The sequence below is a fragment of the Mirounga angustirostris genome, unplaced genomic scaffold (assembly GCF_029215605.1).
Source record: "Mirounga angustirostris isolate CCGP_5_RB_7025 unplaced genomic scaffold, mMirAng1.0.hap1 SCAF_3, whole genome shotgun sequence".
Taxonomy (NCBI): domain Eukaryota; kingdom Metazoa; phylum Chordata; class Mammalia; order Carnivora; family Phocidae; genus Mirounga; species Mirounga angustirostris.
This window is the reverse complement of record NW_026991711.1, coordinates 162,153,212-162,177,886: the sequence shown is the minus strand read 5'-3', so window position 1 is coordinate 162,177,886 and position 24,675 is coordinate 162,153,212. Positions and strand designations below refer to the sequence as shown.

General features: G+C 36.6%; 1 protein-coding gene across 7 annotated transcripts in view; it reads left to right on the top strand.

The window, feature by feature from the left end:
• Positions 1-24,675, top strand: part of ALS2 (alsin Rho guanine nucleotide exchange factor ALS2) — a 75,014-nt gene that overhangs the window by 15,064 nt on the left and 35,275 nt on the right. For 5 of the 7 annotated variants that reach the window (XR_008505581.2, XM_045868205.3, XM_045868202.3 and 2 more), the window contains exons 3-11: positions 111-265; positions 3,136-4,073; positions 7,268-7,625; positions 10,113-10,281; positions 11,168-11,264; positions 15,289-15,366; positions 18,005-18,187; positions 20,095-20,266; positions 22,698-22,878. Coding sequence is in view for 6 of the 7 variants with exons in the window: in XM_045868205.3 (XP_045724161.1) it covers positions 111-265; positions 3,136-4,073; positions 7,268-7,625; positions 10,113-10,281; positions 11,168-11,264; positions 15,289-15,366; positions 18,005-18,187; positions 20,095-20,266; positions 22,698-22,878 (2,331 nt within the window). In the remaining variant the exon portion in view is untranslated. The remainder of the gene's footprint in view (positions 1-110; positions 266-3,135; positions 4,074-7,267; positions 7,626-10,112; positions 10,282-11,167; positions 11,265-15,288; positions 15,367-18,004; positions 18,188-20,094; positions 20,267-22,697; positions 22,879-24,675) is intronic. The other 2 variants (XM_045868206.3, XM_064586925.1) reach the window with 2 other exon arrangements.

The following is a 24,675-nucleotide window of genomic DNA, read 5'->3' as shown; positions in this document are numbered from 1 at the left end:
CAGTCACCCATGTGCTGGTAAAAGGTACAGATCTAATGAAATTAGTAAGAACCCCCAAAATACAGTTTTAATTGCAGGAACAATTAAGCTATTTTTCTTAACGTTTGTAGCTCAACAGAAGCAGAAGGATCCAAAGAAAGAGGCCTGGTCCATGTGTGGCAGGCAGGATCCTATTCTGTAACACCAGAGAGACTGCCAGGCTGGGGAGGAAAGACTGTTCTTCAAGCAGCCCTTGGAGTGAAGCATGGAGTTCTTCTGACTGAAGGTATTGAAAAGAATGGCTTAACAAATACTAACTGAAATGCTAACAGTACCTGGGTATGTAAGATCAGGTAAGAGAGTTACTGGATATCAGGAATTCTTAATGACGTTTGCTAGAGCTTATACTCTTTGTGTTTTCAAAATATGTTCTTACTCTCTATCAAAAATCAGATTAGTTCTTAAATTTAAGATCCATCATAACTAGAATAAAAGGGAGAATTACAGTTGGTAAATTTTATAGTAACAAGTACATGAAAAATTAACTTTTGAAAGATTACCTATTCAGAAACTCTTTTGCTGTACCTTTGTTCATTAAATGTATCAGAATAACCATGCTAATAATAGTTAATGTTTATTAAACAATTATGGGTGCCTGGCACTGCAGCGAGCACTTTGTATGTACCACCTCACTGAGTCTTCACAACCACGTTGTGAGGTAGGCTACTGTTGGTGTCCCCACTTCACAGATGAGGAAGCTGAAGGTCAGGAGGTTAAATAATTTCCCCAAGCCCACACAGCTATTGGAGTGTCAGAGTCAGAATTGGAATTCAGAGAGTCTGATTTCAGAGCCTGCTTTTTAAGCCACCTGCCCCTACTGCCTCAGTACGGTTTTTCTCAGGCATAAACAGCAGCTCCTAAGAACATGTAATAAAATAAATCTATAAATCTATAACAGATAGAAACATAGGCTATAACTTATAGAGAGAGTTGCCTTTAATTTGATAGCAGTTTACCAACTCAATCATGGCAAATTTGGTTTGAGCCAGGACTGCCTTCAACTAATTTATAAATTTCTGTTCCATAAGCATTTATTAAGTATTCAATAATGCTTTGATATTTTCCTCGTAGGAACTAAGGGAAGACAAATCCTAAGAAGCAAAGCTTAAATCTGACCTTGGTAATTTTGTGGGGTAAACATGGATTTCTTTCTAGCCTCTTTATTACTATATCACTTTTATTATAATAATATAGAATAATATTATTAGGCCAGAATTTAGAAAAAGCTTTATTATAAAAATGTGAACCATATTCAATAGATACCTGCCCTAAGGGCTTCAAAATATATCCTTCTCAAGCATATGTAAGTGGAATTCCGTTGTTTACCCTTCAGTAAGATATTTAGGAACCCTTCATGAACATGTTCTCTAAACCTCTAGAATCATACCTTAAGTGGGATAACTGGGGGAAAACATTTTAAAAATATATGAATAGCCTATCATTGTTCATGTTTAAGCAGTGTCCTGGTTTTAAGTGTCAAAGCTACAAAAAAACCCACAAAAAAACCAAAAAATACTCATCTCACACAAGTGTGTAGTTTGAAATGGCAAAAAGATCTCCAGTGCTATCTTTTCCAGGTGAGAAAATGTTACTGATGGAATGCCAGAAATTTTCAAGTTCTTTTTCTCTATTTAGTTTGACTATCAGCTCATAATTCAGTGAGGACACTTCATTGAATCACTATTTCTGAGGTACTCCAGGTTGAAAAAAGGGAGGAGTTGTCTAAATATCCATTTCTCTGCACTATTTCTCTCTCTACTGGAGTGATATCCATTGAAAGAGTTGGTGAGCTGTTGCAAGTTTATATTGCTGTGTCACTCGGGAAGAAAAGTTTAAGTATCGTAACCAGTGAGCTTATTTTCTCAGTACTCTTTATCCAAACTGGAAATTCCGTAATAAAAGCTCATGTCTTCCCTCAAGCCTCTATTGTGTTCTTTCTTACATAGACGTTCTGGTTAGTTAATTTGAGTGTATAAATATATTTACTGTGTATAATAGGCCATAGCTAAAGAATGCATTTTTTTCATCATCAGCTCAGTTGCTGCTTTGTGGGAAAAAATACTACTATAAATTTACTTCATTATTTCTTAATTTAAAAAAATGGGATAAGTCTCTGGTCATATGGAAAAGAAGGAATAGTGGGCTTGTTTTATTATTTTCAAAACCCATGGCCAAATCTTTGTTCCATTTGAGTTGTTTAGCTAGCACAGGTCATATGCACACGCCCCCAAACTACCACAGTACTGCATGAGATTATGACTTGGTAGCACAGATGGACAGAAACAGGTCCTTATCAGTCATGTGCCCAGCTCACTGGCGCCTTTTGTTTTACTTCTAAAGCCAGCCAGTTGCCCTTCATTCTAAAGCCAGCCATCATAGCTTTTGTTGTTTTTTTTGCTTTGTTGGTTTCGTTGTGATGATTTGCTTTTTAAACAAATGGCACATCAGGAATGCTATATAGTGCACAATATATATTATATATAACATTTAAAATGATACATAATATTGTGCACGTCATGAAGACAGCATCTAGAACACTGGTGCTTTCTTAGAACCTGGAAGTATAAAGCTGATTTCTTAGTTTTGGCCAGAATGAATCGCTAATATTTTTATGCTTCTGCGTAATTTTCTGCTGCTCTGACTTACTGAAGTAGCAGTGAATGTTCTAGATGTTAGCGAATGTATCTATTTTATCCTCTGCTCATTTTATCTTATCATGGTCATTACTTTGCTCTGAACACTCGGAATCTGCCATCTGTAATAGCCTACGATGATAGCCATTACTAGTGGATCCATGTAGGACTTTGTAGGATGAGGCTGAAGGAAAGGAGCAATAACCCTCCATTTGAAAGTAGCCTCCTGTAGTTGGTAGAAATTCTCACTATTTTTCAGAATATTAAAAGATGATATTTGTTAAAAGACGAATAAACGTGGGATATTATATGCTTGAACCAAAATCTCTACAACTGCACTTTTGAAAATTAAAAACAAAGCAAAAAACAGCCCTATTTTGTTAACCTAGAGGGGCCAAAAATTTGCTGATGAGATTTCCAGTTAATTCACTAACCCCCTTCTTTTTTTTTTTTTAACCTTCAGATGGTGAGGTCTACAGCTTTGGGACTCTTCCCTGGAGAAGTGAACCAGCAGAGATTTGTCCGAGTAGCCCCATTCTAGAAAATGCCCTGGTTGGGCAATATGTTGTTACTGTGGCATCAGGGAGTTTCCACAGTGGAGCAGTGACAGAAAGTGGCATAGCGTACATGTGGGGGGAGAACTCTGCAGGCCAGTGTGCAGTAGCTAACCAGCAGTATGTTCCAGAACCGAATCCTGTCAGCATTTCTGATTCTGAGACCAGTTCTTTGTTAGCCGTCAGGATTTTGCAGTTGGCATGTGGTGAGGAGCACACACTGGCATTGTCATTAAGCAGAGAGATTTGGGCATGGGGTACTGGTTGTCAGTTGGGTCTCATTACCACCGCCTTCCCGGTGACAAAGCCACAAAAGGTGGAACATCTTGCCGGGCGAGTAGTGCTACAGGTTGCCTGTGGTGCGTTCCACAGCTTAGCCCTCGTACAGTGCCTCCCTTCCCAGGATCTGAAGCCAGTCCCGGAAAGATGCAACCAGTGCAGCCAACTCCTAATTACTATGACTGACAAAGAAGACCATGTGATTATATCAGACAGTCATTGTTGCCCATTAGGTGTGACACTGTCAGAATCCCAGGCAGAGAACCAGGCCAGCACTGCCATCAGCCCCTCCACTGAAACCCTTGACAATCAGGGAGAAGTATTCGAGAACACGCTTGTAGAAAATGATCTGCCTGTTGCTACTGACATGAACGTTGGAAATGTTCAGACCACAGGTGGTAATGCCATTCCCTCCCAACAAGACATCGTGGGAACAACTGAAATTTCTTCTGCCAAAAATGTACCATCGTACCCTGATACTCAGGCAGTAAATGAATACATGCAAAAACTGTCAGATCATTCAGTAAGAGAGAACTCAGAGAACGGCGAAAAGCCAATGCCATCTCAGGTACCTGCTAAATTTTATAATAAAAAGGTGTTTCTGGAGTTAGGAGTTTTTCTTTAGCAACTTTAAAATGCTTAAGTCTTGAGTTTGACTTTAAATCTCTTTTATCATGCAATCTTAGATAAGGGAAAACCTGGATTAAATCAAAATTACTCTTTATGTTCAAATTCTGCCCTCTAAGATGTTGAAAGATGTCATGCTGGGCTTCTTTCATAAGTAGCAAAATCTCATTTATTTTTTCTAGTGCTTTTCCTCCCATGACGAAATGTACTAAATTTTGGTAGGCTCCTGAATACTGTGGGTTTTTTTTTCCCCCCCTGAATACTTTTAATATAACTATACATTCACAAAGATTCGTCTCACCTGTATTTGTACGACTCCAGATTCCGTAGAGAGTAGTCCTTTCCTTTTTTATCAGGGGAGGTTGCTATGTGGTGAATCCCTCAGTTGTAGGCAGACCTTAAAAAAAAACTGGTGTTATATATTGTTTGAATTTTTTTCAGCTTATACCTATGGTCCTTAGAGGGCTTTGTTGTGGGACAGGGGATTAGTGTTTTCTTCATCTCATTTAAACTACTCTAATTTTAAAAACTTGTAAATGGAGAAAAGCTGTTTACCAGTAGCATACAGTAAAGTTTGAGTCTCCCTGATTAAACAAATTGTTTTAAAAGGATAATTTGTTTTTTTACTCTTCATGTAAGCCTTTCAGTTTTGCTTTTACCAAAACTCTAAGAGAAGAAAATGAAACAAAACAAAAGCCTCTTAGTCATAAAAGAACTGTCCTGTGGTGTTTTTCTCAGGTTTTTGAAACCATATACTTCTTGATTCTTTATTCTTGTTCTTCAGTCTGTCAGGATGAGAACATGGCTTAGAGGTATTTTTAGAAATAGTTTTTTTTTTTTTTTTATTTTTTTTTTTTTTTAAATTTTTTTATTTTTTTTTATTTTTTTTTTTTAAGATTTTATTTATTTATTTGAGAGAGAGAGAATGAGAGAGAGCAAGCACATGAGAGGGGGGAGGGTCAGAGGGAGAAGCAGACTCCCTGCCGAGCAGGGAGCCCGATGCGGGACTCGATCCAGGGACTCCAGGATCATGACCTGAGCTGAAGGCAGTCGCTTAACCAACTGAGCCACCCAGGCGCCCTAGAAATAGTTTTTATTTCACAGTTTACTCATTGAACCTTGTGGATATCTGATTTTTTTTTTAATTAAGAATAAACTGTTTGGAGAAAGATACTACTAAAATCTAAAAACAAAAGTAATGATTTAATAGGAATGCACACAAAACATTCTTAGACTTGAACATGCTTATAAAAAATTTGGACTTTGACTTTTAGAAGTCATTCTGCTAATTTATTAAATTTGAAGTTAAAAATTTATTGTATACAGTTATTTGATGATTAAATAATTGTCATTGAAATTGCATTTTCCTTTGGATTTATTTTGTTAAACATGTAAATTTTTTTGTTGCCTATACTAATTTTGGCAATGTCTGTTTATACTAAATTTAATTCATTTTTTGTAAATAGTGTCTCAATCAGACAGCTAATTCACTAGGAATTTATACAGCCTAGGACAAGTTTTTTCTCCTCTGGCCAGAAACAACGGAAAGAGTATCTCATTTTTGTGAAATAAACCATAATATTGGCAATGAAGCCTATATCTCCCAGTTGAATTTTATTATTGGTTGACCGGGACTCCTAAAATTATGTCTTTCATCAAAATTGCTGGCTATGTATTTTTGTTTTGTTGATTTATTTATGTGTTGTTAAACATAATTAGGTAAAGCAGCCAGAAAGAACAATAATTTAAAGTTTATTGAAGGTAGAATTTTGTGACTTTCCTCTTATCTGTTGGTAAGAACGCCCTAAAATATTGACCCGTAAATACCATTGCTGTTTCTGTTATGAGCCTTTATACACAAAGGGTGAAAGTAGTGATGTTACTTCTTCTCAACAAGTTATCAGGGAACTGTATCACCAAGGAATTAATAGGCTTTGTATTTATCTTTTGCTTGATATGGTTTATTTGTTTTTGTGAATATTTTAATTAAAGACTCATTTGCTCCTCTGAATTTAGTATTTAATTCAACAGAATGTATTGAGTACCTCTACAATCCAGGTACTGTGCAGGAAACGGGAATTATTTTCTTTAAGAGAATCAGAAGTCAATGTTAAAAAATTTGTTTTCATTTAGCTTTCAATTCATGACAAATTAAGGAAAGTATTATATACCCTTTGAGATCTTTGGACAGCATAGGAAGCAGATTTTTCATAGTGACTTATGCTAAGCTAAAAGCTCTTTTTGTGTTTTTAATAGTTACATTTCATGACTTTCCTTTAAACAGTGGTGCTTGACTGCTCAGAGTAAGTTTCAACTGATTTTTTTACTAAGATATTAGAAAACTTTAGCTTGACTTTTAAATACAGCTCTGAATAACACAAAGAACATTGGTCCCAAATGTTTAATTATTAACCTACCACATTTACTCTATCATAATGAGAGCAAAAGTAATCCTTCAGCTTACATAGCCCATGGATCATGGAAAATAACACATTCATGAGGCAGCAGAAGGACTTGAACTTAAGAACATAACTTGGGGACAGTTATATACTGCCCATGTCTATCCATAGTTATAGGCCAGAGGTATAACTTACTTTTCTGCCTGTATATATGATATCTAAATTACCATTTATAAAACATTTTAGGAAAAGCCGTTTTTAGATGTATTTTTTTTCCTGGTATTTTAGTAGTAATCTGTAAATTTTCCTAAAAGCGATCAATAATATTACTTTTATTTATTTATTTTTTTATGTATTGTTAACCTTTTCAACCTTATATCCAGGGCTGTCACAGTGCACCTAATATTAAACGCTATGTTTTCCAGACCTTTCCTCCCCACTCCCCTCCTGTGCTTAATTTTATTAAAGCAGCCGGGGCTTATGTTTGAATAGCATGGAAAAACACAACACTCAAACAAAAGGAAGTACTTTTGATAAGGAGCTGTAGTTTGAGTACTCATTTCTGTATGATATGTTAAATCCAGTACCAAGAGCGGGTACCTTTAAGTTGAAGATAGAGACCTTTGTTTTAGATTCTTGTATTTGTAAATAGTGATGGTTTTTGTTAAACTTTATTGAGTGCTTGTTGTATAAGGGATTATATTTTTATATACTTTTTTATGTGTGTATATTTTAGCCTCTTGTAGAAGAAGCAGTTCCCAATCTTCACAGCCCACCAACCACAAGCACCTCAGCCCTAAACAGCCTAGTAGTCTCTTGTGCATCTGCTGTTGGTGTGAGAGTGGCTGCTACATATGAAGCTGGGGCCTTGTCTCTTAAGAAAGTTATGAACTTTTATAGTACAGCCCCTTGTGAACCTGGAACTCAGGCAGGCAGTAGTTCCATAGGCCCCGAAGGTCTGAAAGATAGCAGAGAAGAACAGGTTAAACAGGAATCAATGCAAGGAAAGAAGAGTTCAAGTCTTGTGGATATCCGAGAAGAGGAATCAGAGGGAGGCAGCCGAAGACTCTCCCTCCCTGGCTTGTTGTCCCAAGGTAAGGAAATAGCCAGGTGAATTGACTCTTGGTAAATCCAGAATGCTCCTGACATCATGTGCTATATGATAATAAATTAGTAGCTTTCCTAATTGCTAATGCTGACCTATTCGAATGTCAACATTTATTTGATTTTGGTGATTTGGGTGGTTTTAAAAGAAAGTTACATATTTCTCTGCTTTAAAAATAACTGTAGAACGTAACTTTTTTGTGATGTCTGCTTCTGCTTCTGAGCCTTACTGTGAATCTTATTTTATTGTTCTGGAATGTAGCGACAGCCTCCTTATGTCCTCGTTGGGGCCTGTAGTCCAGAGAGATGAAGTTGCAGATGTGACTATTGTTAAGTGGGGGATTTACTGTATTTGACCTGAGAGTGGAGATAATCTTAAACTTTAAGAAGAGGAAAGTTCATTTTCTGATACAATTAGCAACAAACTTCTTAGAATATTAAGACTGTTACCCAGTTGGGTCTCCAACCTTTCTCAGTTGGTTCAGGAATCTCAGTCATCTAGACTTTTGTTCTCAAAATGTGACCTGCAGACCAGAAACAACAGCAGCATCTGGGAATTTGTTAGAAATGCAGGATCTCAGGCTTCACTCCAAACTTACTGAATTGGAATATGCATTATGCCAAGATCCCCAGGTGACTAGTGTGCACATTAAAGTTTGAGCAGCAGTGGATTTATACCAGGAGTTGGTAAACTTTTTCTGTAAAGAGTGAAAGAGAAATATTTTATGATTTGCAGGCCATACGGTCTCTCTTATATAACTACTCAACTTTGCCATTGTTGCTTAAAAGTAGCCATAAGTAAAACATGTGAGCAAGGCTGTATATTCCTATAAAACTTTACTTACCAAAACAGTCAGTGGGCTCTATTTGACCTATGGTCTAGGTTACCAGCCCCCAGTTTACACCATTTTGTGCAAAGCTCTAAAATTAGGAATCCTACCTTGCACTTCTGCTTACTTATGGCACTGTTGTGTCACTGAGTACTTCTGTTATCATGCCTTCTAATTGTCATTGCCACTAGATTTTCAGCTCACAAATAAAACCCTTAGTCCTGATTGGGTATGTGTGTGTGTGTGTGTGTTCGTAAAAAGAAAGCCCACGGATTCTATTAAGTCTGAAGGAGAACTTTGTGCCAAAATTGTCTTATTCTGAAATGTCCTTTCATATTTGCAGCATAAATATATTTGAGATCTCCTGGAACCACAAATGTGGAATATCGATTTTTGTCATGTCATTAGGTCTTTGAAATATGCAATCCCACTAATAGACCTTTTTCCTTTGGTTAAATTTTACTTAGTGACCTAAAGTATCTTTAGAAAGATTTTACGTGCACTTTTTCTGTCTCTAGTTTAAAATTACCTAAAATACATCTTTGAGAGAGCTTCAAGTAGGTTTAAGTGTCTGTGTGTACAAATGGATGGCACATTTACCAGAAAAGATGTTGATTGTAGCCAGTGATGATCACCTTTTTGTACCCTCAAGTTAATGACCAAGTCTTCACTTAGTGACATTCAGTGATTTTCTTCAAAACATATCCTGCCACCAAATCAGTGTACAAGATTTACATAGTGTTTGTATGCCATTATTATAATTTTGAATATTATAAGGGATTATAAAAGATTTTTTATTTATTTATTTTTAAAAATTTTATTTATTTATTTGACAGAGAGGGAGAGATAGCAAGAGCAGGAACACAAGCAGGGGGAGTGGGAGAGGGAGAAGCAGGCTTCCCGCTGAGCAGGGAGCCCGATGTGGGACTCGATCCCAGGACCCTGGGACCATGACCTGAGCCGAAGGCAGACGCTTAACGACTGAGCCACCCAGGTGCCCCTAAAAGATTTTTTAAAACATTGTTTAAGTCCTTTATAAAATAATTTGAAATAGGTAGGCAAAATTCAAAAGTTATTTAGTACTTCCCATTCATAATCTTTTTCCCCACCATAGAAACTTGAAAATTTTATATTTAAAATAAGTCCTTTATTATAATATTTAAAATATGTTTGAACTTAGACCTTAACTTGGAGAGGCTTAACTTTTAACTCTGCTTTGAAATGGGAAAAATATTTGTCAGCCTTAGTGTATTATTTTATTAAGCATATTCTGTAGAATGCAAGTTCCCAACATTCTATATAACATGTATGTTATACAGAAAGGGATTCTGTGGCCAAACGCTTGGAAGTGGGGCGGAGTTAAACAAATCTAAACAGGCCTTTTAATTGCAGGACTTGTCAGGGCCTTTGGCATGCTAATAATGTGTGTGTGAATCTACAGGGCAGATAGTATAGTGGATAGAATGTAGTAGGCAGCATTTACCAAACTCATCTCACTATTAAATCCCCATTTTTGCAGAGAACCTATAGAATATGCTTCACAAATACCATGTTAGTGTATTTCTTTGAAAAATCAACAGTTGGTCAAAATGGTATCTTTTTTACCCACCCATCTGCTCCCTCACTCCATCTCTGGTTTGTTTTCAGTTTCCCCCAGGCTCTTAAGAAAAGCTGCACGGGTAAAAACACGGACAGTGGTTCTGACTCCTACATACAGTGGAGAAGCAGATGCACTCCTGCCTTCTCTGAGAACAGAGGTGTGGACCTGGGGAAAAGGGAAGGAAGGACAGCTGGGACATGGTGATGTTCTGCCTAGGTGAGTGCTGCCTGTGTTCACTATTAGGAGTTGGCTTTAACAAATAAATCTCTCTCCTGTGAAGAACTCTATATCATTTCCTCAGAGAGGAAATCTGGTCCTTCCTAGCTCCAGATTATTATATATCATTAACGTGGATTAAACAAACAAACAGACCTGTCATATTAGCCTTGAATTTGTACCTAATAATAAAGGACTTAAGTATCTGTGGTGTACCTTTCCATCTCTTCTTTGATGTATATTCATCTTGGAACAGAAAGGGATGTTTGGGATAAGATTGTATTTCATCGGGACACTTAAATAAAACTCAAATTTTTAACTTAAAAAAAAAAGCCAACAATTTTTTTTTTAACCTGAAAGATGTCCTTCTGTGGCTGCCAAAATAACTATAATAGTAATATTAAACCATTAATGTACATCAAGGAAAAACTGTTGTTTTGTTTAAGAACTCATATTAACAGATTAGATATTTGTGAAGGTGTGTAAATGGAATGATTATCCAAAACAGCCAGTTAATGTAAATGTCTCTAATCTTAGCAAAGTGAAGGCAACTGTAGTATTAAACAAACAAAACCTCTATGGTTTTATATTTCATTGTGTCCTAAGTATACTCTGCCATAACGAAACATTTAGTAGTTTTTGATTCTTAACAGATTCTGAATTATGGTTGTTAATTAATGACTGATGGACAAAGATTAAATTAAAACCATCCAAAATTACTTAACAATATTTAGGAGTAAATTGAACATATATTTAATATTTTTATTTTAGTGTTTTCTTTTGAAATGTTTATCTTTACTTGAAAGCACTTGCTCTGTAATTTGAAAAAGGTCATGATTCTTGCTGAGCCTTTTTACTTTGCGTTTGTGTGTATGTTTTTCTTTAGGCTTCAGCCACTGTGTGTAAAATGTCTGGATGGTAAAGAAGTAATCTATCTGGAGGCAGGTGGTTACCATTCTCTTGCACTTACTGCGAAATCCCAGGTAGGAGACAAACCGTTAAAAGCTGATATTAATTTTGTGGAAGGTTAACATGACCAAATTCGATCTTCATTTTTTGAGTGTCTGCTGTGTGTCAGGCAATAATACCATACTTCATTTGATCTTGCTAATATTTTACATTGTATTATTTCCATTTTACAGACGACGAAAGGGAGGGTTAGAGAAAATTTGTAACTTGTGTAAAGTTACACATGTGATAGTAGGATTTGAATCAACACTGGTCTACCTAACAAGGTTTCTATAATGTGCTCTTATCAAAAAATAGAATTCAAGATTTTCTAGGATATTGATGATTTTTTTTGTATTGATGAATTTTTGTTTTTGATGAAGAAAAATCTATAAATAAAACATTAAGAAAACAAAAGGTATTTTTCTTAAAATTGTGGGACCTGCAAGTGACCTCCAGAATCCAGAAAAACTTAAAACCACACCAAGATAGATAAATTTTATATACATCATACATCCAAATACATAGTTTTAAGTTTTGGTTTTTTTTAAGATTTTATTTTTATATAATCTCTACACACAATGTAGGGCTCGCATTCACAACCCCTAGATCAGGAGTCGCATGCTCTATGGACTGACCCAGCCGCCAGGTGTCCCTAAGTTGTTTTTAAATATATTCATATAATGATTCTTCATCAATCCTTTAATCTTTTTAGGAAAAGTCAATAAAGAAATCTGAACCCTATAAGTATTTTAAATTTCACATATTAGACTAGCAAAAAAACTAATATAGCTCAAATAAATAAATGTAAATATTAGAAAAGAAAAGGATAATTTATTATTATTAACACAGTGAATCATTTAAAAGCCTTAAAAGTAAGAGATTAGGAAGATGGTCAGTTACAAAATAAGCATAAAAATTGCTAGCTTTTTATATACATAAGGTAAAACAAAAAACATACTTAGGGAAAAAAGTTGTTCACAGTGGCAACAAAAGTAGTAGGAAAATAGTATTTTTAATAGGAAGTGTGTAAGCCCATATGATACAAACTCATGAACTCTTCTAGTAGGTTATAAAAAAAGAAGAATAAAGGGAAAGAGATTTTATTTTTTAAATTTTTAAACATTTTTTTAATTTTTGAGAGAAAGTGGGGCAGGAGGCGAGGGTGAGGGGTAGAAGGAGAGGGAGAGAGAATCTCAAGCAGGCTCCACGCCCAGCTTGGAGCCCAGTGCGGGGCTTGATCTCACAACCCCGAGATCACGACCTGAGCCAAAATCAAGAGTCAGATGCTCGATCAACTGAGCTGTCCCAGGCACTCAGAGATTTTGTTTTTATTTTATTTCATTATTTTATTTTTATTTCAAGATTTTATTTATCTTAGAGTGAGAGAGAGCCCACGAGTGGGGGGATGGAGCAGAGGGAGAGGGACTAGCAGATTCCACACTGAGCGCAAGCCTGATGTAGGCCTTAATCTCACGACCCTGAGATCATAACCTGAGCCGAAATCAAGAGTTGGCCGCTCAACTGACTGAGCCACCCAGGCACCCCTGAGATTTTATTTTTAGATGAAAAGTCAATGTTGCAAAAATGCCATTTTTCTCAGTTCAGTATAAATTCAGTACAGTCCCCAAAATATTCCAATGTAAGATTTACAACTTGATAAAATGATCCCAAAACTATTCCAGGAGAATAAATATAGGAGGTGAGACACATCAATTCTGAAAAAGAACAGAGACGAAGGGTGAGAATTTGCCTTATAAAATATATTATCAGACTACAAACAGATGAGTGAGATAGAAATATACCTGTGGACTAGAAATAGACCCAAGTATATATGAGAATTTAGTATATGATAAAAGTGGGCATTTCAAATCAGTTGGGGAAATAAGACTGAATATTCAATAAATACTATTGGAACCTTGGCTTCTTATTTGCAGAAGAAAATGATGGTAACTTCACATATTCTACTTCTGGATGGATTAAAGATGTAATGTTAAAAAATAAAACCTTCCATGTGTAAGAACAAATTTAGGTTTTCTTTCTTTTCTTTTTTTTTTTTCAATAACCTTAGGAGTAGAAAAGGACATGATGTCAAAACCAGAAATTAGAAAGTAAAGATATGTCTGTCAACCTAATAATTAAATGCTCATAAATAGCAAAAAACACCACACACAAAATTAAAATACATAACAAGCTGGGAAAAAACATTGGTGACATATATGATTAAGTGTTACTACCTGATACTAAAGCAAAATTGTCAAAGAATACTTACATTCCATTCATAAAAGAAGAGCTAGAAATGGCCAGCAATGAATGAAAAGATGGTCAGCCACTTAGTAAACAAATATAAATGAAAACCGTAAAGGAGCGCCTGGGTGGCTCAGTCGTTAATTGTCTGCCTTCGGCTCAGGTCATGATCCCAGGGTCCTGGGATTGAGCCCTACATCGGGCTCCCTGCTCAGTGGAAAGCCTGCTTCTCCCTCCCGCCCCCCCCCCCCCCACGCTTGTGTTCCCTCTCTTGCTGTGTCTCTCTCTGTCAAATAAATAAAATCTTTAAAAAACAACAACAACAACAAAAACAAAAACAACAGTAAAATATTTTCTCACTTACCCGATGAGCGAGGATTCCATCCCATTTAATACTGGTTGCTGGTGAGGGTGTAGGGAAAAGATACAGTGCTGGCAGGAAATGTACATTGGACCGTGCTGGAAGACAGTTTGTCAGTACGTATCAAAAATCAGAACATGCAGATTCATGGACCCAGAGTTCTTTGCCTAGGAATTTATTCTAAGGAAATAAATAGATAAACAAATATGTATATTCAAGAATTTTCAATATTTTTTATTAAAGAATTAGAAATGATAAATATGGTTACTTCATTAGGTAATTTATTAAACTACACCCACAATAGAGTTCTGTGTAGTTACTCTAAATGATGTTGTAGGTTGGGCGCCTGGGTGGCTCAGTTGGTTAATTGTCTGAGTCCTCATTTCAGCTCAGTTCATGATGTCAGGGTCGTGAGATCGAGCCCTGTGTCTGGCTCTGCCCTTGATGCCGAATCTGCCTGAGATTCTCTCTCCCTCCCCCTCCGCACCTCCTCCTGCTTGCATGCTCTCTCTTTCTTAAATAAATAAATAAAGTTGTAGCTCGGTACTTACCAACATTGAAAAATGTCAAGGAATAGCATTAAAGAAAAACATCAGTTCACAATACAACATTAAATAATATAGTCCCATTTTGCTTTACATTTTGTGTCTACATTATATACCATAGACATTAAAATTTCTAGAAGCATGTATATGTATGTTCCCAAAACAAAACAGCATTTGTCTCTAAGTGATCAGTTCATCAGTTGTTTTCACTTTCTTTTTATTTCTTTGTTCTGTGACAGTCTTGTACAGTGACCATGAATTGCTTTTTAAACCAGAAGAAACAGAACCATTGTCATTAAGCATAGTCACGGTCATCTAGTTTCTTTTGTCTGTAGTGGAGCATAGGTACTTGGGTTTCTCCTACGACTACTCTTCATATATGAAAAGGTGTTCTAGTCATTTCACGGTACTCCTGTCTACAGAAAAAGAATCATGATTAACTTTTCTTTATAGCACTTACCTTTCTTTTTTATCACTTTCTTTGTAAGAGGCAGTATAGGATAATTCCTGGGATTATATCCTGGCTCTGCCACTTAAAATTTGTGACTTCTCTGAGCCAGTTTCCTTATCTGTAAAGAAAGGATTGTCATGAGAATTAAACATTAATTAATACAAAGAAATTGTCAAGAACAATGCTTGGCAGGTAGTAAACACCTGGGAAAGGTTAGTTATTGTTAACTCTTGGACTCTCTCTTCCCATGTACTGTTTGCTCATTATCTCTGGTCTAGTTTAAAGATGAATTTTCTCAGTATTTTATTATAAGAGTGTAAGTAATCTATATGTAACTATTGGTGCCTGTGTGTACATATATATATACACTTATATATGTACATGTTATAGACGTTCAGAAATGACATGCAGTCAGATTCACAACTTTTACCTACTTTCCTATGATTTTCTAATAGGTTTACTCATGGGGTAGCAATACCTTTGGTCAACTTGGGCATTATGATTTTCCAACAACAGTTCCTCGTCTTGCAAAGGTACTTTTGAGAACTTGATGATTTTTATAGCAACTTATTTCAGAATTCTAAGTAATAGCACTTTATATTTCTCCATTTTGTGTTTGAAAAATTAGTAGAATTCTTTATTTGTAATCTAAATTCGTTTTGGTGTACTTAAAAAAGCCATGAAGCCCCTTATTATCAAGCTAAATGTTCTTTTTAAAAATATGTTTGTATTTCTTTTGTTCTTAGCTTCCATTGTTCATTGACTATTCACAGTCCTTTGTCTTTTTTTTTTTAAATAAAAATGAAAACGTTCTTTTAAAACAAACGTTTCTAGGACTGTGATGCTGACTTCTGAGCTTTATACCACCAAATAATGCCTACTCTGACTTTTCACTTAAGTTTGACTTTTACATAACATTATTTGGTGGTGGTATTATTATTATTATTATTTTTGGCTTTTGTTGTTTTTTTACATACATAGTCATAATAGTAAAACCTTTTTGTAAATCTTTTCATTGTAGTGAAGCTAAAAGTGTAGATGATTTCTTCACTGTCATATAAATTGGTTTTAGTTTATGTAATGCTTTTCAGAGGTTGGTGGCTTCTAGTCTCTTTGATGTGATTCTAGAGGACTGTTTATCAATCTTTTTTTTTGCTCCAAAACCCTGTGGAAATACTAAATTTTCATCAATAGTATTAACTCCTTATACGAGATTTGTTTGGTTTTTTGGAGGGTAGAGGGCGGGGGCAGTGCACATGGTATTAGCCTAACAGAATGGAATATGGAGCTCATCCATTTGTAGTTTGATTCTATCAACCCAGCCCAATACATGCTCCCTCCACTGAGAGCAACAGAGCCTAAAAAAAGGTGGTTACCTCAAGTTCAGGAATATGATTCACATATAAACTCCAGATAATACATATTGCAGTAATGCATGTTTTCAGAGTACACTGTGATCCATTGCTTCATAAGACTTGCACATGCTGCCTTTCCTTCCAGTGAACTTCATTTCACTGAGAGGGAAGACTTAAATAAAACATTAGGCAACAGTTACTACTTTCTAGTTCCAATCTTACATGTTTTCAGTATAGAGCATTTCAGTGGTAAGCTATTCAATTACTGATATTATGTAACAAAAAAATACGGTAAATCATCGTTCCTTGTTTTTCACCTCAATGAAATTGAATGTACATTTATTCTTACCAAGGAAATTTCTGTAACATAGAATGGAGACCTTGGAAAATCAAGTTTTTATGTAACATTGTACAGTCAGACAAAAGAGAGTAAGATTTTAGTTTCATTATTCATTAACTGTACATATAAAAATTACAGCATCGGGATTTTGGTTTTTTTATTTGGGGGAAGAATGAGAAAAACATTCTGATGTCATTTTAATTAATCTGTGAATTAAAAGTCAAGGTAGAATGAGATCTGAATTAGTTTTGATGGAGACTAATAAGACTTTTGTCTCCTGCAAAAATTTTAATCCATTCTTTACAAAATTAACAGGAAGCCAGTTATTTGGAGAGCCTGAATTTGAGAAGATAATGTCATGCCAGAAAGGACTAGCTATAAAGTAGGGAGACATGCACACACACTCACACAATCATCTAATCACCTAGGATTTGGAGCCTGTCTAGACACAAAGAATAACAGATAAGAGGGTTTTTGCTTATCACTGTGGAAGTCATAGCTAAAGCTGGGGCTGGAGGTTGGGGCAGTAGTTTTCATAGCAGAACACTTTCTTCAAATGAAATCTTATGTGTAATCCCATACACAAAACGGATAAACATGGAACTACTTTAGTTGCAGGATGGAGGGGGATAGGGGCAGAGCCCTGACACCTGCCTTTCCATGGTGTTTCCTGAATCGCTACGTGGAATCCTGACGATTGAAAACCATTGATTTAAGGCAGTGGTTCTTAAACTTTTGCACACATCAGCATCACCTGGAGAACTTGTCAAACCAGATTGCTTCACCCCCAGTAGCTCTGTGGCCTGAGAGTTTGCCTTTCTAATATTTGTGGTGATTGCTGCTGCTGCAAAGACTACTTGTTGAGAACCACTGGTCGGGGGGATCCCTGCAGATGGGCTTCTAAGGGGTCTTGCCTGTTTCAACAGCCTGGGACTTGGTACAGTGAAGCCACATCGGAGAGGTAGTGAGTTCCAAGTGGGAAAACTGAATTTTCGCACCCAAGAGTCTAGTTGGCTAGAATGGAATTTTGCCATGTTAGATTTTTTTCTTTCCATCTTGATTTTTGTGCACACAGTCGAATATGTATGGACAATGCTGTGTCCCAGCTGTCAGAATAGGGCTCTAGAAGTTTCTGTGCCTCCTGATTGTAGTACAGCCTAAGTCCTGTAGAGACTTCCAAAAATAACTATTAAAAAATTCGACCTATGGTTTTTCCGTTTTAAAGCCCAGTTTTTCAGATTTTTATAAAAACGATCCAGTTCTAAATTTAAAAGCTGAACACAGGATTCCTTCTTATCTTTGCATCTGTGCTGCAGTTGATCGGGCCCATTAGTGGATGAGTTTTGCCCTATTGAGGTATGAGTGACTTTGCACCACATCTATTTAAGTAACCTAACATTTCTGTTCTGGTGGATCCGAATTTCTTTTTAATTCTTTCTTTCGTCTTGGACAGACAATATCTTGCTGTCATTACAGGTGAGCAGTGAAAATGGAGTCTGGAGTGTAGCTGCAGGCCAGGATTATTCCCTGTTTTTAGTGGATACAGAAGACTTCCAGCCTGGGTTATATTACAGTGGCCGACAGGACCCTGCAGAAGGTGACAATCTTCCAGAGAATCACAGTGGTACTAAGACTCCAGTACTTCTCTCCTGTAGTAAGGTGAACAGGAATTGGATCCTAAGGCCTCTGTAACACATGAACAGTCTTGTTTTTGTTATTATTTGTATGTATACCTATTATTAAGTATCTTTGTCTACTGTATTTAAAATTGCAGCCCTTCCCATCCCCCTTTACTCCTTATCTCCTTTTCTTGACTTATTTCTATCCATAGTGCATGTCACCATCTAATACACTATATAATTTACTTTTTTTGGTCTATTTTCTGTTCTCAACTATAAGATTCCTAAGAGTAGAGATTTTAGGTGTTCTCATTTACTGCTGTATCCTCATAGCAAGTACTTTATAAATACTTGTTGTATTAACACCCTCATGTAGGAATATTAAAAAGTACATTTCACAATGAAGTTTCCTAACTGCATTCATGGAGCCCTCAGAGGTGAATTAGAATAGAAATGGAGTAGATGAGGTTTTTTTATTTTGTTTTATTTGCTGAAGATTTATTTATTTGAGAGAGAGAGTGTGTGAGCGGTGGGGGATGGAGGGAGACAGAGGGAAAGGGAGAAGCAGATTCCCCGCTGAGCAGGCCCCCCCCACCCCCACAGCCACAGGGCTCTATTCCAGGACCCTGAGATCATGACCTGAGCTGAAGGCAGATGCTTTACTGACTGAGCCACCCAGGTGTCCCTGAGTAGATGAATTTTTAATTGTAAATAGGAAGTAAAAATAACATAGACCCAAGGTGGGCTCATGGCAGACCTGACAGGCCACCAGCAGCGCTGTATTTCCCATTCCTTCCCTCTGTTAACTTGTCATTTTAGTTATTACTGTTTACTCCCTTCTTTTTCATTTGTTGAATTGAATTTCTTTGCTTTCCTACTTCCTATCTCTTTTTCATGAACTTAAACGATTGGCCTGTTCTTGGTTTTTTCTTTTTTTCTCATTAAAGCAACTTATATCCTCAAAGTGGTATGTTGTAAGGGAATTAACCCTCAAAGCTAGTACGTTCTGGATTTCTTCTTCTTACCGGATAATATATCTGATGGATTGTTTTTTTTAATCTTTCATGTTTTTCTGGCTAAATGCATAAGCTATGAATGTATAGCACAAAATCTTTCTTGCTAAAGGCAACACTGGCCAAGATTTGGCTCCTGACCTATATATAGGCTGTTATCTCAGACATACTCGCCGACTCTTTGTAGTTGTTGGCCCTTGTTCCACATTCCCCATGAAGGATTCCACAGCCCGGATAAATGATGAAATAGGCTGATGAGAGGAATGGGGCTCTAGTATGTATTGTTATTACCATGGATATTAGTCCACTTGGTCTGCAGCTTGGTTGCTGGGTTTATAGGGATCTGTGTATACACTGATTATTTTTGTTCAGTGGTATAATGGATAAATGACAGAAAGTCCCTTTTAAAGAAAATCCCTTTGTGTTGTACTTTGTTGTTGTTGTTGTTGTTTCCTAGACCCTTGATATTCTAGTACACAGTATAGAGATCCTCTCTGCTCTCATTTATCCTGTTTCATAAAAAGAGGATCCTGAAACATGTCTCTCTATCATTTGGATCTTTGTATATTTAGGGTGTCTGTGGTTCTAAATACATGTAATATGAAATAAAAGATATTGCGGCAATAAAAATATAGATATAAATGGTAATATATAGGTCCAGATATACATATATAACAATGTTGTACTGGTAAACCAGATCTAAAACAAAACAAAACAAAAACCCTGATCTGTAGTGTTTGCCATTTTATTGGGGGGGAGGGGTAATTTTACTGTTGCCAATTTCAAGCTACTAGTGGTTTAATAACTAACTTGCAAGATTCTTGAATGTAAGGATTCCGTTTGGCTCCTGCCAGCTGATATGAGCCAGCTTTAGCACCCAAATTACTGCTAGTAAATTATATTTTATCCTTAATCTTTTTCTTCTCTATTTCAGCTCGGATATATAAGCAGAGTGACAGCAGGAAAAGATAGTTATCTAGCTTTGGTGGACAAAAATGTTATGGGATATATTGCCAGTCTCCATGAGTTGGCTACTACAGAAAGACGATTCTATTCAAAACTAAGTGACATCAAATCTCAGATTCTCAGGCCTCTTCTCAGTTTAGGTAAGTAGAACGTCCCCCCAACTCCCTCAGTTATCGGCAGGACTCTTATTTTATCTGTTCTTCCTATGTCACAAATAAAAAAAACTTGAGTTACATGTTTGTTTGTTTGTTTGTTTCTTTCTTTCTTTCTTTCTGTTTTCTTATTTTTGTACACAGGCAGTCAACAACTTACAAACTGTTTCCACTTTGTCAGGAGCCCAGCTGCCCCTGAGTATTCTACCACTCCCAGAGCTCTTTCTCCTTGTGGAAATAGGAAGTGGAGCTTTCAGAATATTCATGGTAGAGAAGCAGAAACAGCTTTGGGAAAGTTGATCCTAGGAGTTAGACTTCAAAACAACATTTTTTTTTTTAAAGATTTTATTTATTTATTTGACAGAGAGAGACACGGTGAGAGAGGGAACATAAGCAGGGGGAGTGGGAGAGGGAGAAGCAGGTTTCCCGCTGAGCAGAGAGCCCTATGTGGGGCTCGATCCCAGGACCCTGGGATCATGACCTGAGCCGAAGGCAGACACTTAACGACTGAGCCACCCAGGCACCCCCAAAACAACACTTCTAGTCCTAAGAAATCTTATGTTGTACTACCTGACTTTTTCATTTTCTTTGTTCTAGTTCTTAGAATTATATCAAGTAGAGATTCATTTGGATTTACAAATGTCTCTTTTTTTTTTCTTTTTTTAAAAGATTTTATTTATTTATTTGAGAGAATGAGAGAGAGAGAGCACATGAGAGGGGGGAGGGTCAGAGGGAGAAGCAGACCCCCCGCTGAGCAAGGAGCCCGATATGGGACTCGATCCCTGGACTCCAGGATCATGACCTGAGCCGAAGGCAGTCGCTTAACCAACTGAGCCACCCAGGCGCCCTACAAATGTCTCTTAACTGTGACAAGAGTGTCCAGGTCTTATCCAGCATTACCACGAATTGGTTAAATCTGATTCCTTTCTTAGCTGCTGTCAACAATGAAGAGGGATCGAAGATGAAGAGATAATACAGAGAAAATGAATTACAGTAGTTCTAGAGGGGGACTACTGTCTTGATACACTAGATCCCTGGGTCTCCAGGAGGTTAGAAAGGAATACAAATGGAAGTGGGGGAAATGGCTATTGAAGATCAGATCTCACCATTTCAAAAGTTTTTGTAGGTTTGGCCCTGCACATAGAAAATGGAGAGGAAGTTTTCTTTCTCTTTCCTGCATTCTGTGGCCCCCTGTGAGGATTTAGAATTCAGATCAATACTATAGTACTTAAATTCTGCCTTGATGAGAAACATCAGTTTTTCCACATTAAGTTGACATTGGCTTGTGTGGGTCAGCCCATTTTTATAATGGGAAAACATTTATTTTTTCAAATAACTAATTTATAGTCTTTCAGGATGTGACCCTTTGTAAGTTAGGGACTGTCTGCATTTTTAAATTTCTTTGTTTATTTTATATTGTCTTATTTATGTTTTAAAGTCTTTTTTTTAGTAATCTCTATACCCAAGCTGGGGCTCAAACTCATGACTTGGAGATCAGGAGTCTCATGCTCTTCCGACTGAGCCAGTCAGGCACCCCAGTTTATTTTAGTTTTTAATATGTTTTGCCTTTTTAAATGTCACAGAGTGCCTGTTCTATAAATTCTCTTCCAGTGGGTAGGCCTAAGACCGCAGGAGATTGGCAGGGGAAAAGCAGCAGTCCAAGCTGGAAGCTTCCTGGATTGGTCTGAAAGAAAAGTGAAATTGTCCCTTTCCCTGTCCTGATTCATGATTTCTATGTTGTTCTTGCATTGTCTGCTCATCAGCCTCACTGCTTAGAAGTCCTGGAAATTAGGAACTTTGGACTGGGAAAAAGCAAATAATCTCCTGGTACCCTCTATAAAGTTCAGAGCAACCTGGTCAGTCTGATTCTGGGATTGCCCTCTCCACTGAAGTATTGGGGTTGTCCAAGGGCCAGTAGAGCAGAAGTCAGTACAAAAAATTGAAACTGTTAACTAAAATGTAACTACAAAAGTGGGTTTAATTCCTGGCTGTCACTTACCAGTTCTGTGAAATTAGATAACTCACTTCCCTTTTTCTGGCTTCAGATTATTTATCTTCAAAACTGGAGGAGAGTTGGATTTGCTCAGTGGTTCTCAAATTTGGCTGGTCTTCAGAATTACATGGAAAACTTTTCTTCTGAATATATCCATCCTAGGATCTTAACCTTAGCCTACTGAGTCAGAAGCTATAGGATCCCTGTGTATGTGTTTTTAACAAGTTTCTCAAATGACTGGATTCTATGATCTCTGAAGTTTCTTTCTTTAACAGTGTGATGATTTGAATTCCATAGTCGAGAGTACATCTCAGCATGTTAAATATTTCTAGAAAAGGGGGATTCATAATCTTGATCATAAGAAAGTATTCTGGTAATGAATCTTCAGGTTATGTCATCATCATCATCATCATCACTTTGTTACAGAAAATTTGGGCACTGCAAGTACAGTCCAGCTGTTGCAGGAGGTGGCAAGCCGTTTCAGCAAGCTGTGTTACCTAATTGGTCAGCATGGAGCCTCACTGAGCAGCTTCCTTCATGGGATAAAGGAGGCCAGGAGTTTGGTCATTCTGAAGCATGCAAGTCTCTTCTTGGATAGTTATACAGAGCAAGTATCCAGTCCCGTGTCATGTTCAATCTCTGCAGGGTTATTCTGCCAAGGAGAACAGCTCCTTAATCAGAAGAGACTAGATTAGGGACAGTGATATAAGGTAATAGAAATTGCAAAGCAGTATTTTAATCTTAAGCCAACTGTAGTTCTGCATTGCTAAAATTTTAGTTTTAAGTGGAAAAAAGGTTTAAAAATAATGAATTGTATTTCTGTAGTCTAGCAGAATGATTGATAGTGTACTTAATTTACATGAAATATACTATAATAAATATGGTTCTTTAGAGAATAATTTTGCTTAAGTAAATTATAATAAAATTAGAAGAAATGAGTAACTAAACCAGTTATTTTAAGACCAACTGCTAATGGTAAATATGGAGTTGTTCCAATGTCTTTTTTTATTGTTGTGTAAATGGAGGGTTTAAAGACCATACTATCTTCAAAATAAGGATATTTCCTTAATAAAATCTAGCATAAGTTATCCAAGGTTCTTTTAATGTTTTTTTTTAAAAAAAATATCCTAAGTGTATTTGAAAATTTAAGTATTTCTCACCTTTTCTTAATTTATACTTTGACATAATTTGTTATTTTAATGGATATTAAAATAACATTAATATGAAGTGACAGTTTTATTCTTTATTAACACCTCATCCATCTAGCAAATATTGACCGAGTACCCACTAAGTGCCAGGCACTGTGTAGAGCTCTAAGATCATACAACCACAGCCGGGAACCAGTGAAAGGGGGTTCAGGGGGTTCATGTTCTATTGGTGTTTTGTTTAGGTTATTTTTAATATAAGTGAGATAGTGTTTATTATTGAAAATTATACAAATAAAATAGTCAAAAAGATACTTAAAGTTGCCCATGATTCTACCACCAGAAATAACCATTGCTAATAATTTTAGTGTACTTCTTTTCAGATTTATGCATCTATATGCAGATAGATGCATGTGATTTTAATTGTAAGCAGTATTAAATATATTTGAAGCTATAGTCTGAGAGGAAATACCCGAGTTGCAGTCTTTCATATTCTTTCAGACATGAAAAATAACATAATTTGATACCAGTTTACTTTTTTTTTTTTTTTTAGAGGTGGGGAGGGGCAGAGGAAGAGAGAGAATCTTAAGCAGAGCCCGATGCAGGGCTCAGTCTCATGACCCTGAGATCATGACCTAAGCCAAAATCAAGAGTTGGATGCTTAACTGACTGAGCCACTCAGGCACCCCCAATTTACTTTTTAAAACTAGATTTTGTTTGTGTGAAGGTTTAGCTTTTGCTGGTATAGTTCTTTTTTGTCTTATTTATCTCACAATTTTTTTTTTTAACTTCTTGTTCTCTTATACTTCAGGACTTATACTTAGAGATGCTTTTATTTTGATACCCTTGATACCTCCCTATCTTTTAACATAATTTATTCATATAGGTGAGGCAAGTAAAAAAATCTTGATTTGTTTATGAATTTTAAAAGTTATTTTTAATTGTAAAATAAACATAACATCTAATTTATCATCAGGACCTTTTTTTTTTTTAAAGGTTTTTTTATTTATTAGAGAAAGCATGAGTGGGGGTGGGTAGAGGGAGAGGGAGAAGCAGACTCCCCGCTGAGCAGGGAATAAGATGTGGGGCTCCATCCCAGGACCCTGAGATCATGACCTGAGCCGAAGGCCGACGCTTAACCGACTGAGCCACGCAGGCACCCCCCCATCAGGACCATTTTTAAGTGTATAGTACCTTGGGCTATTTTGAATAGGAATTTGCCTTCTCTCAAAGTGAGTTGATTCCATTTTGCCATTCTG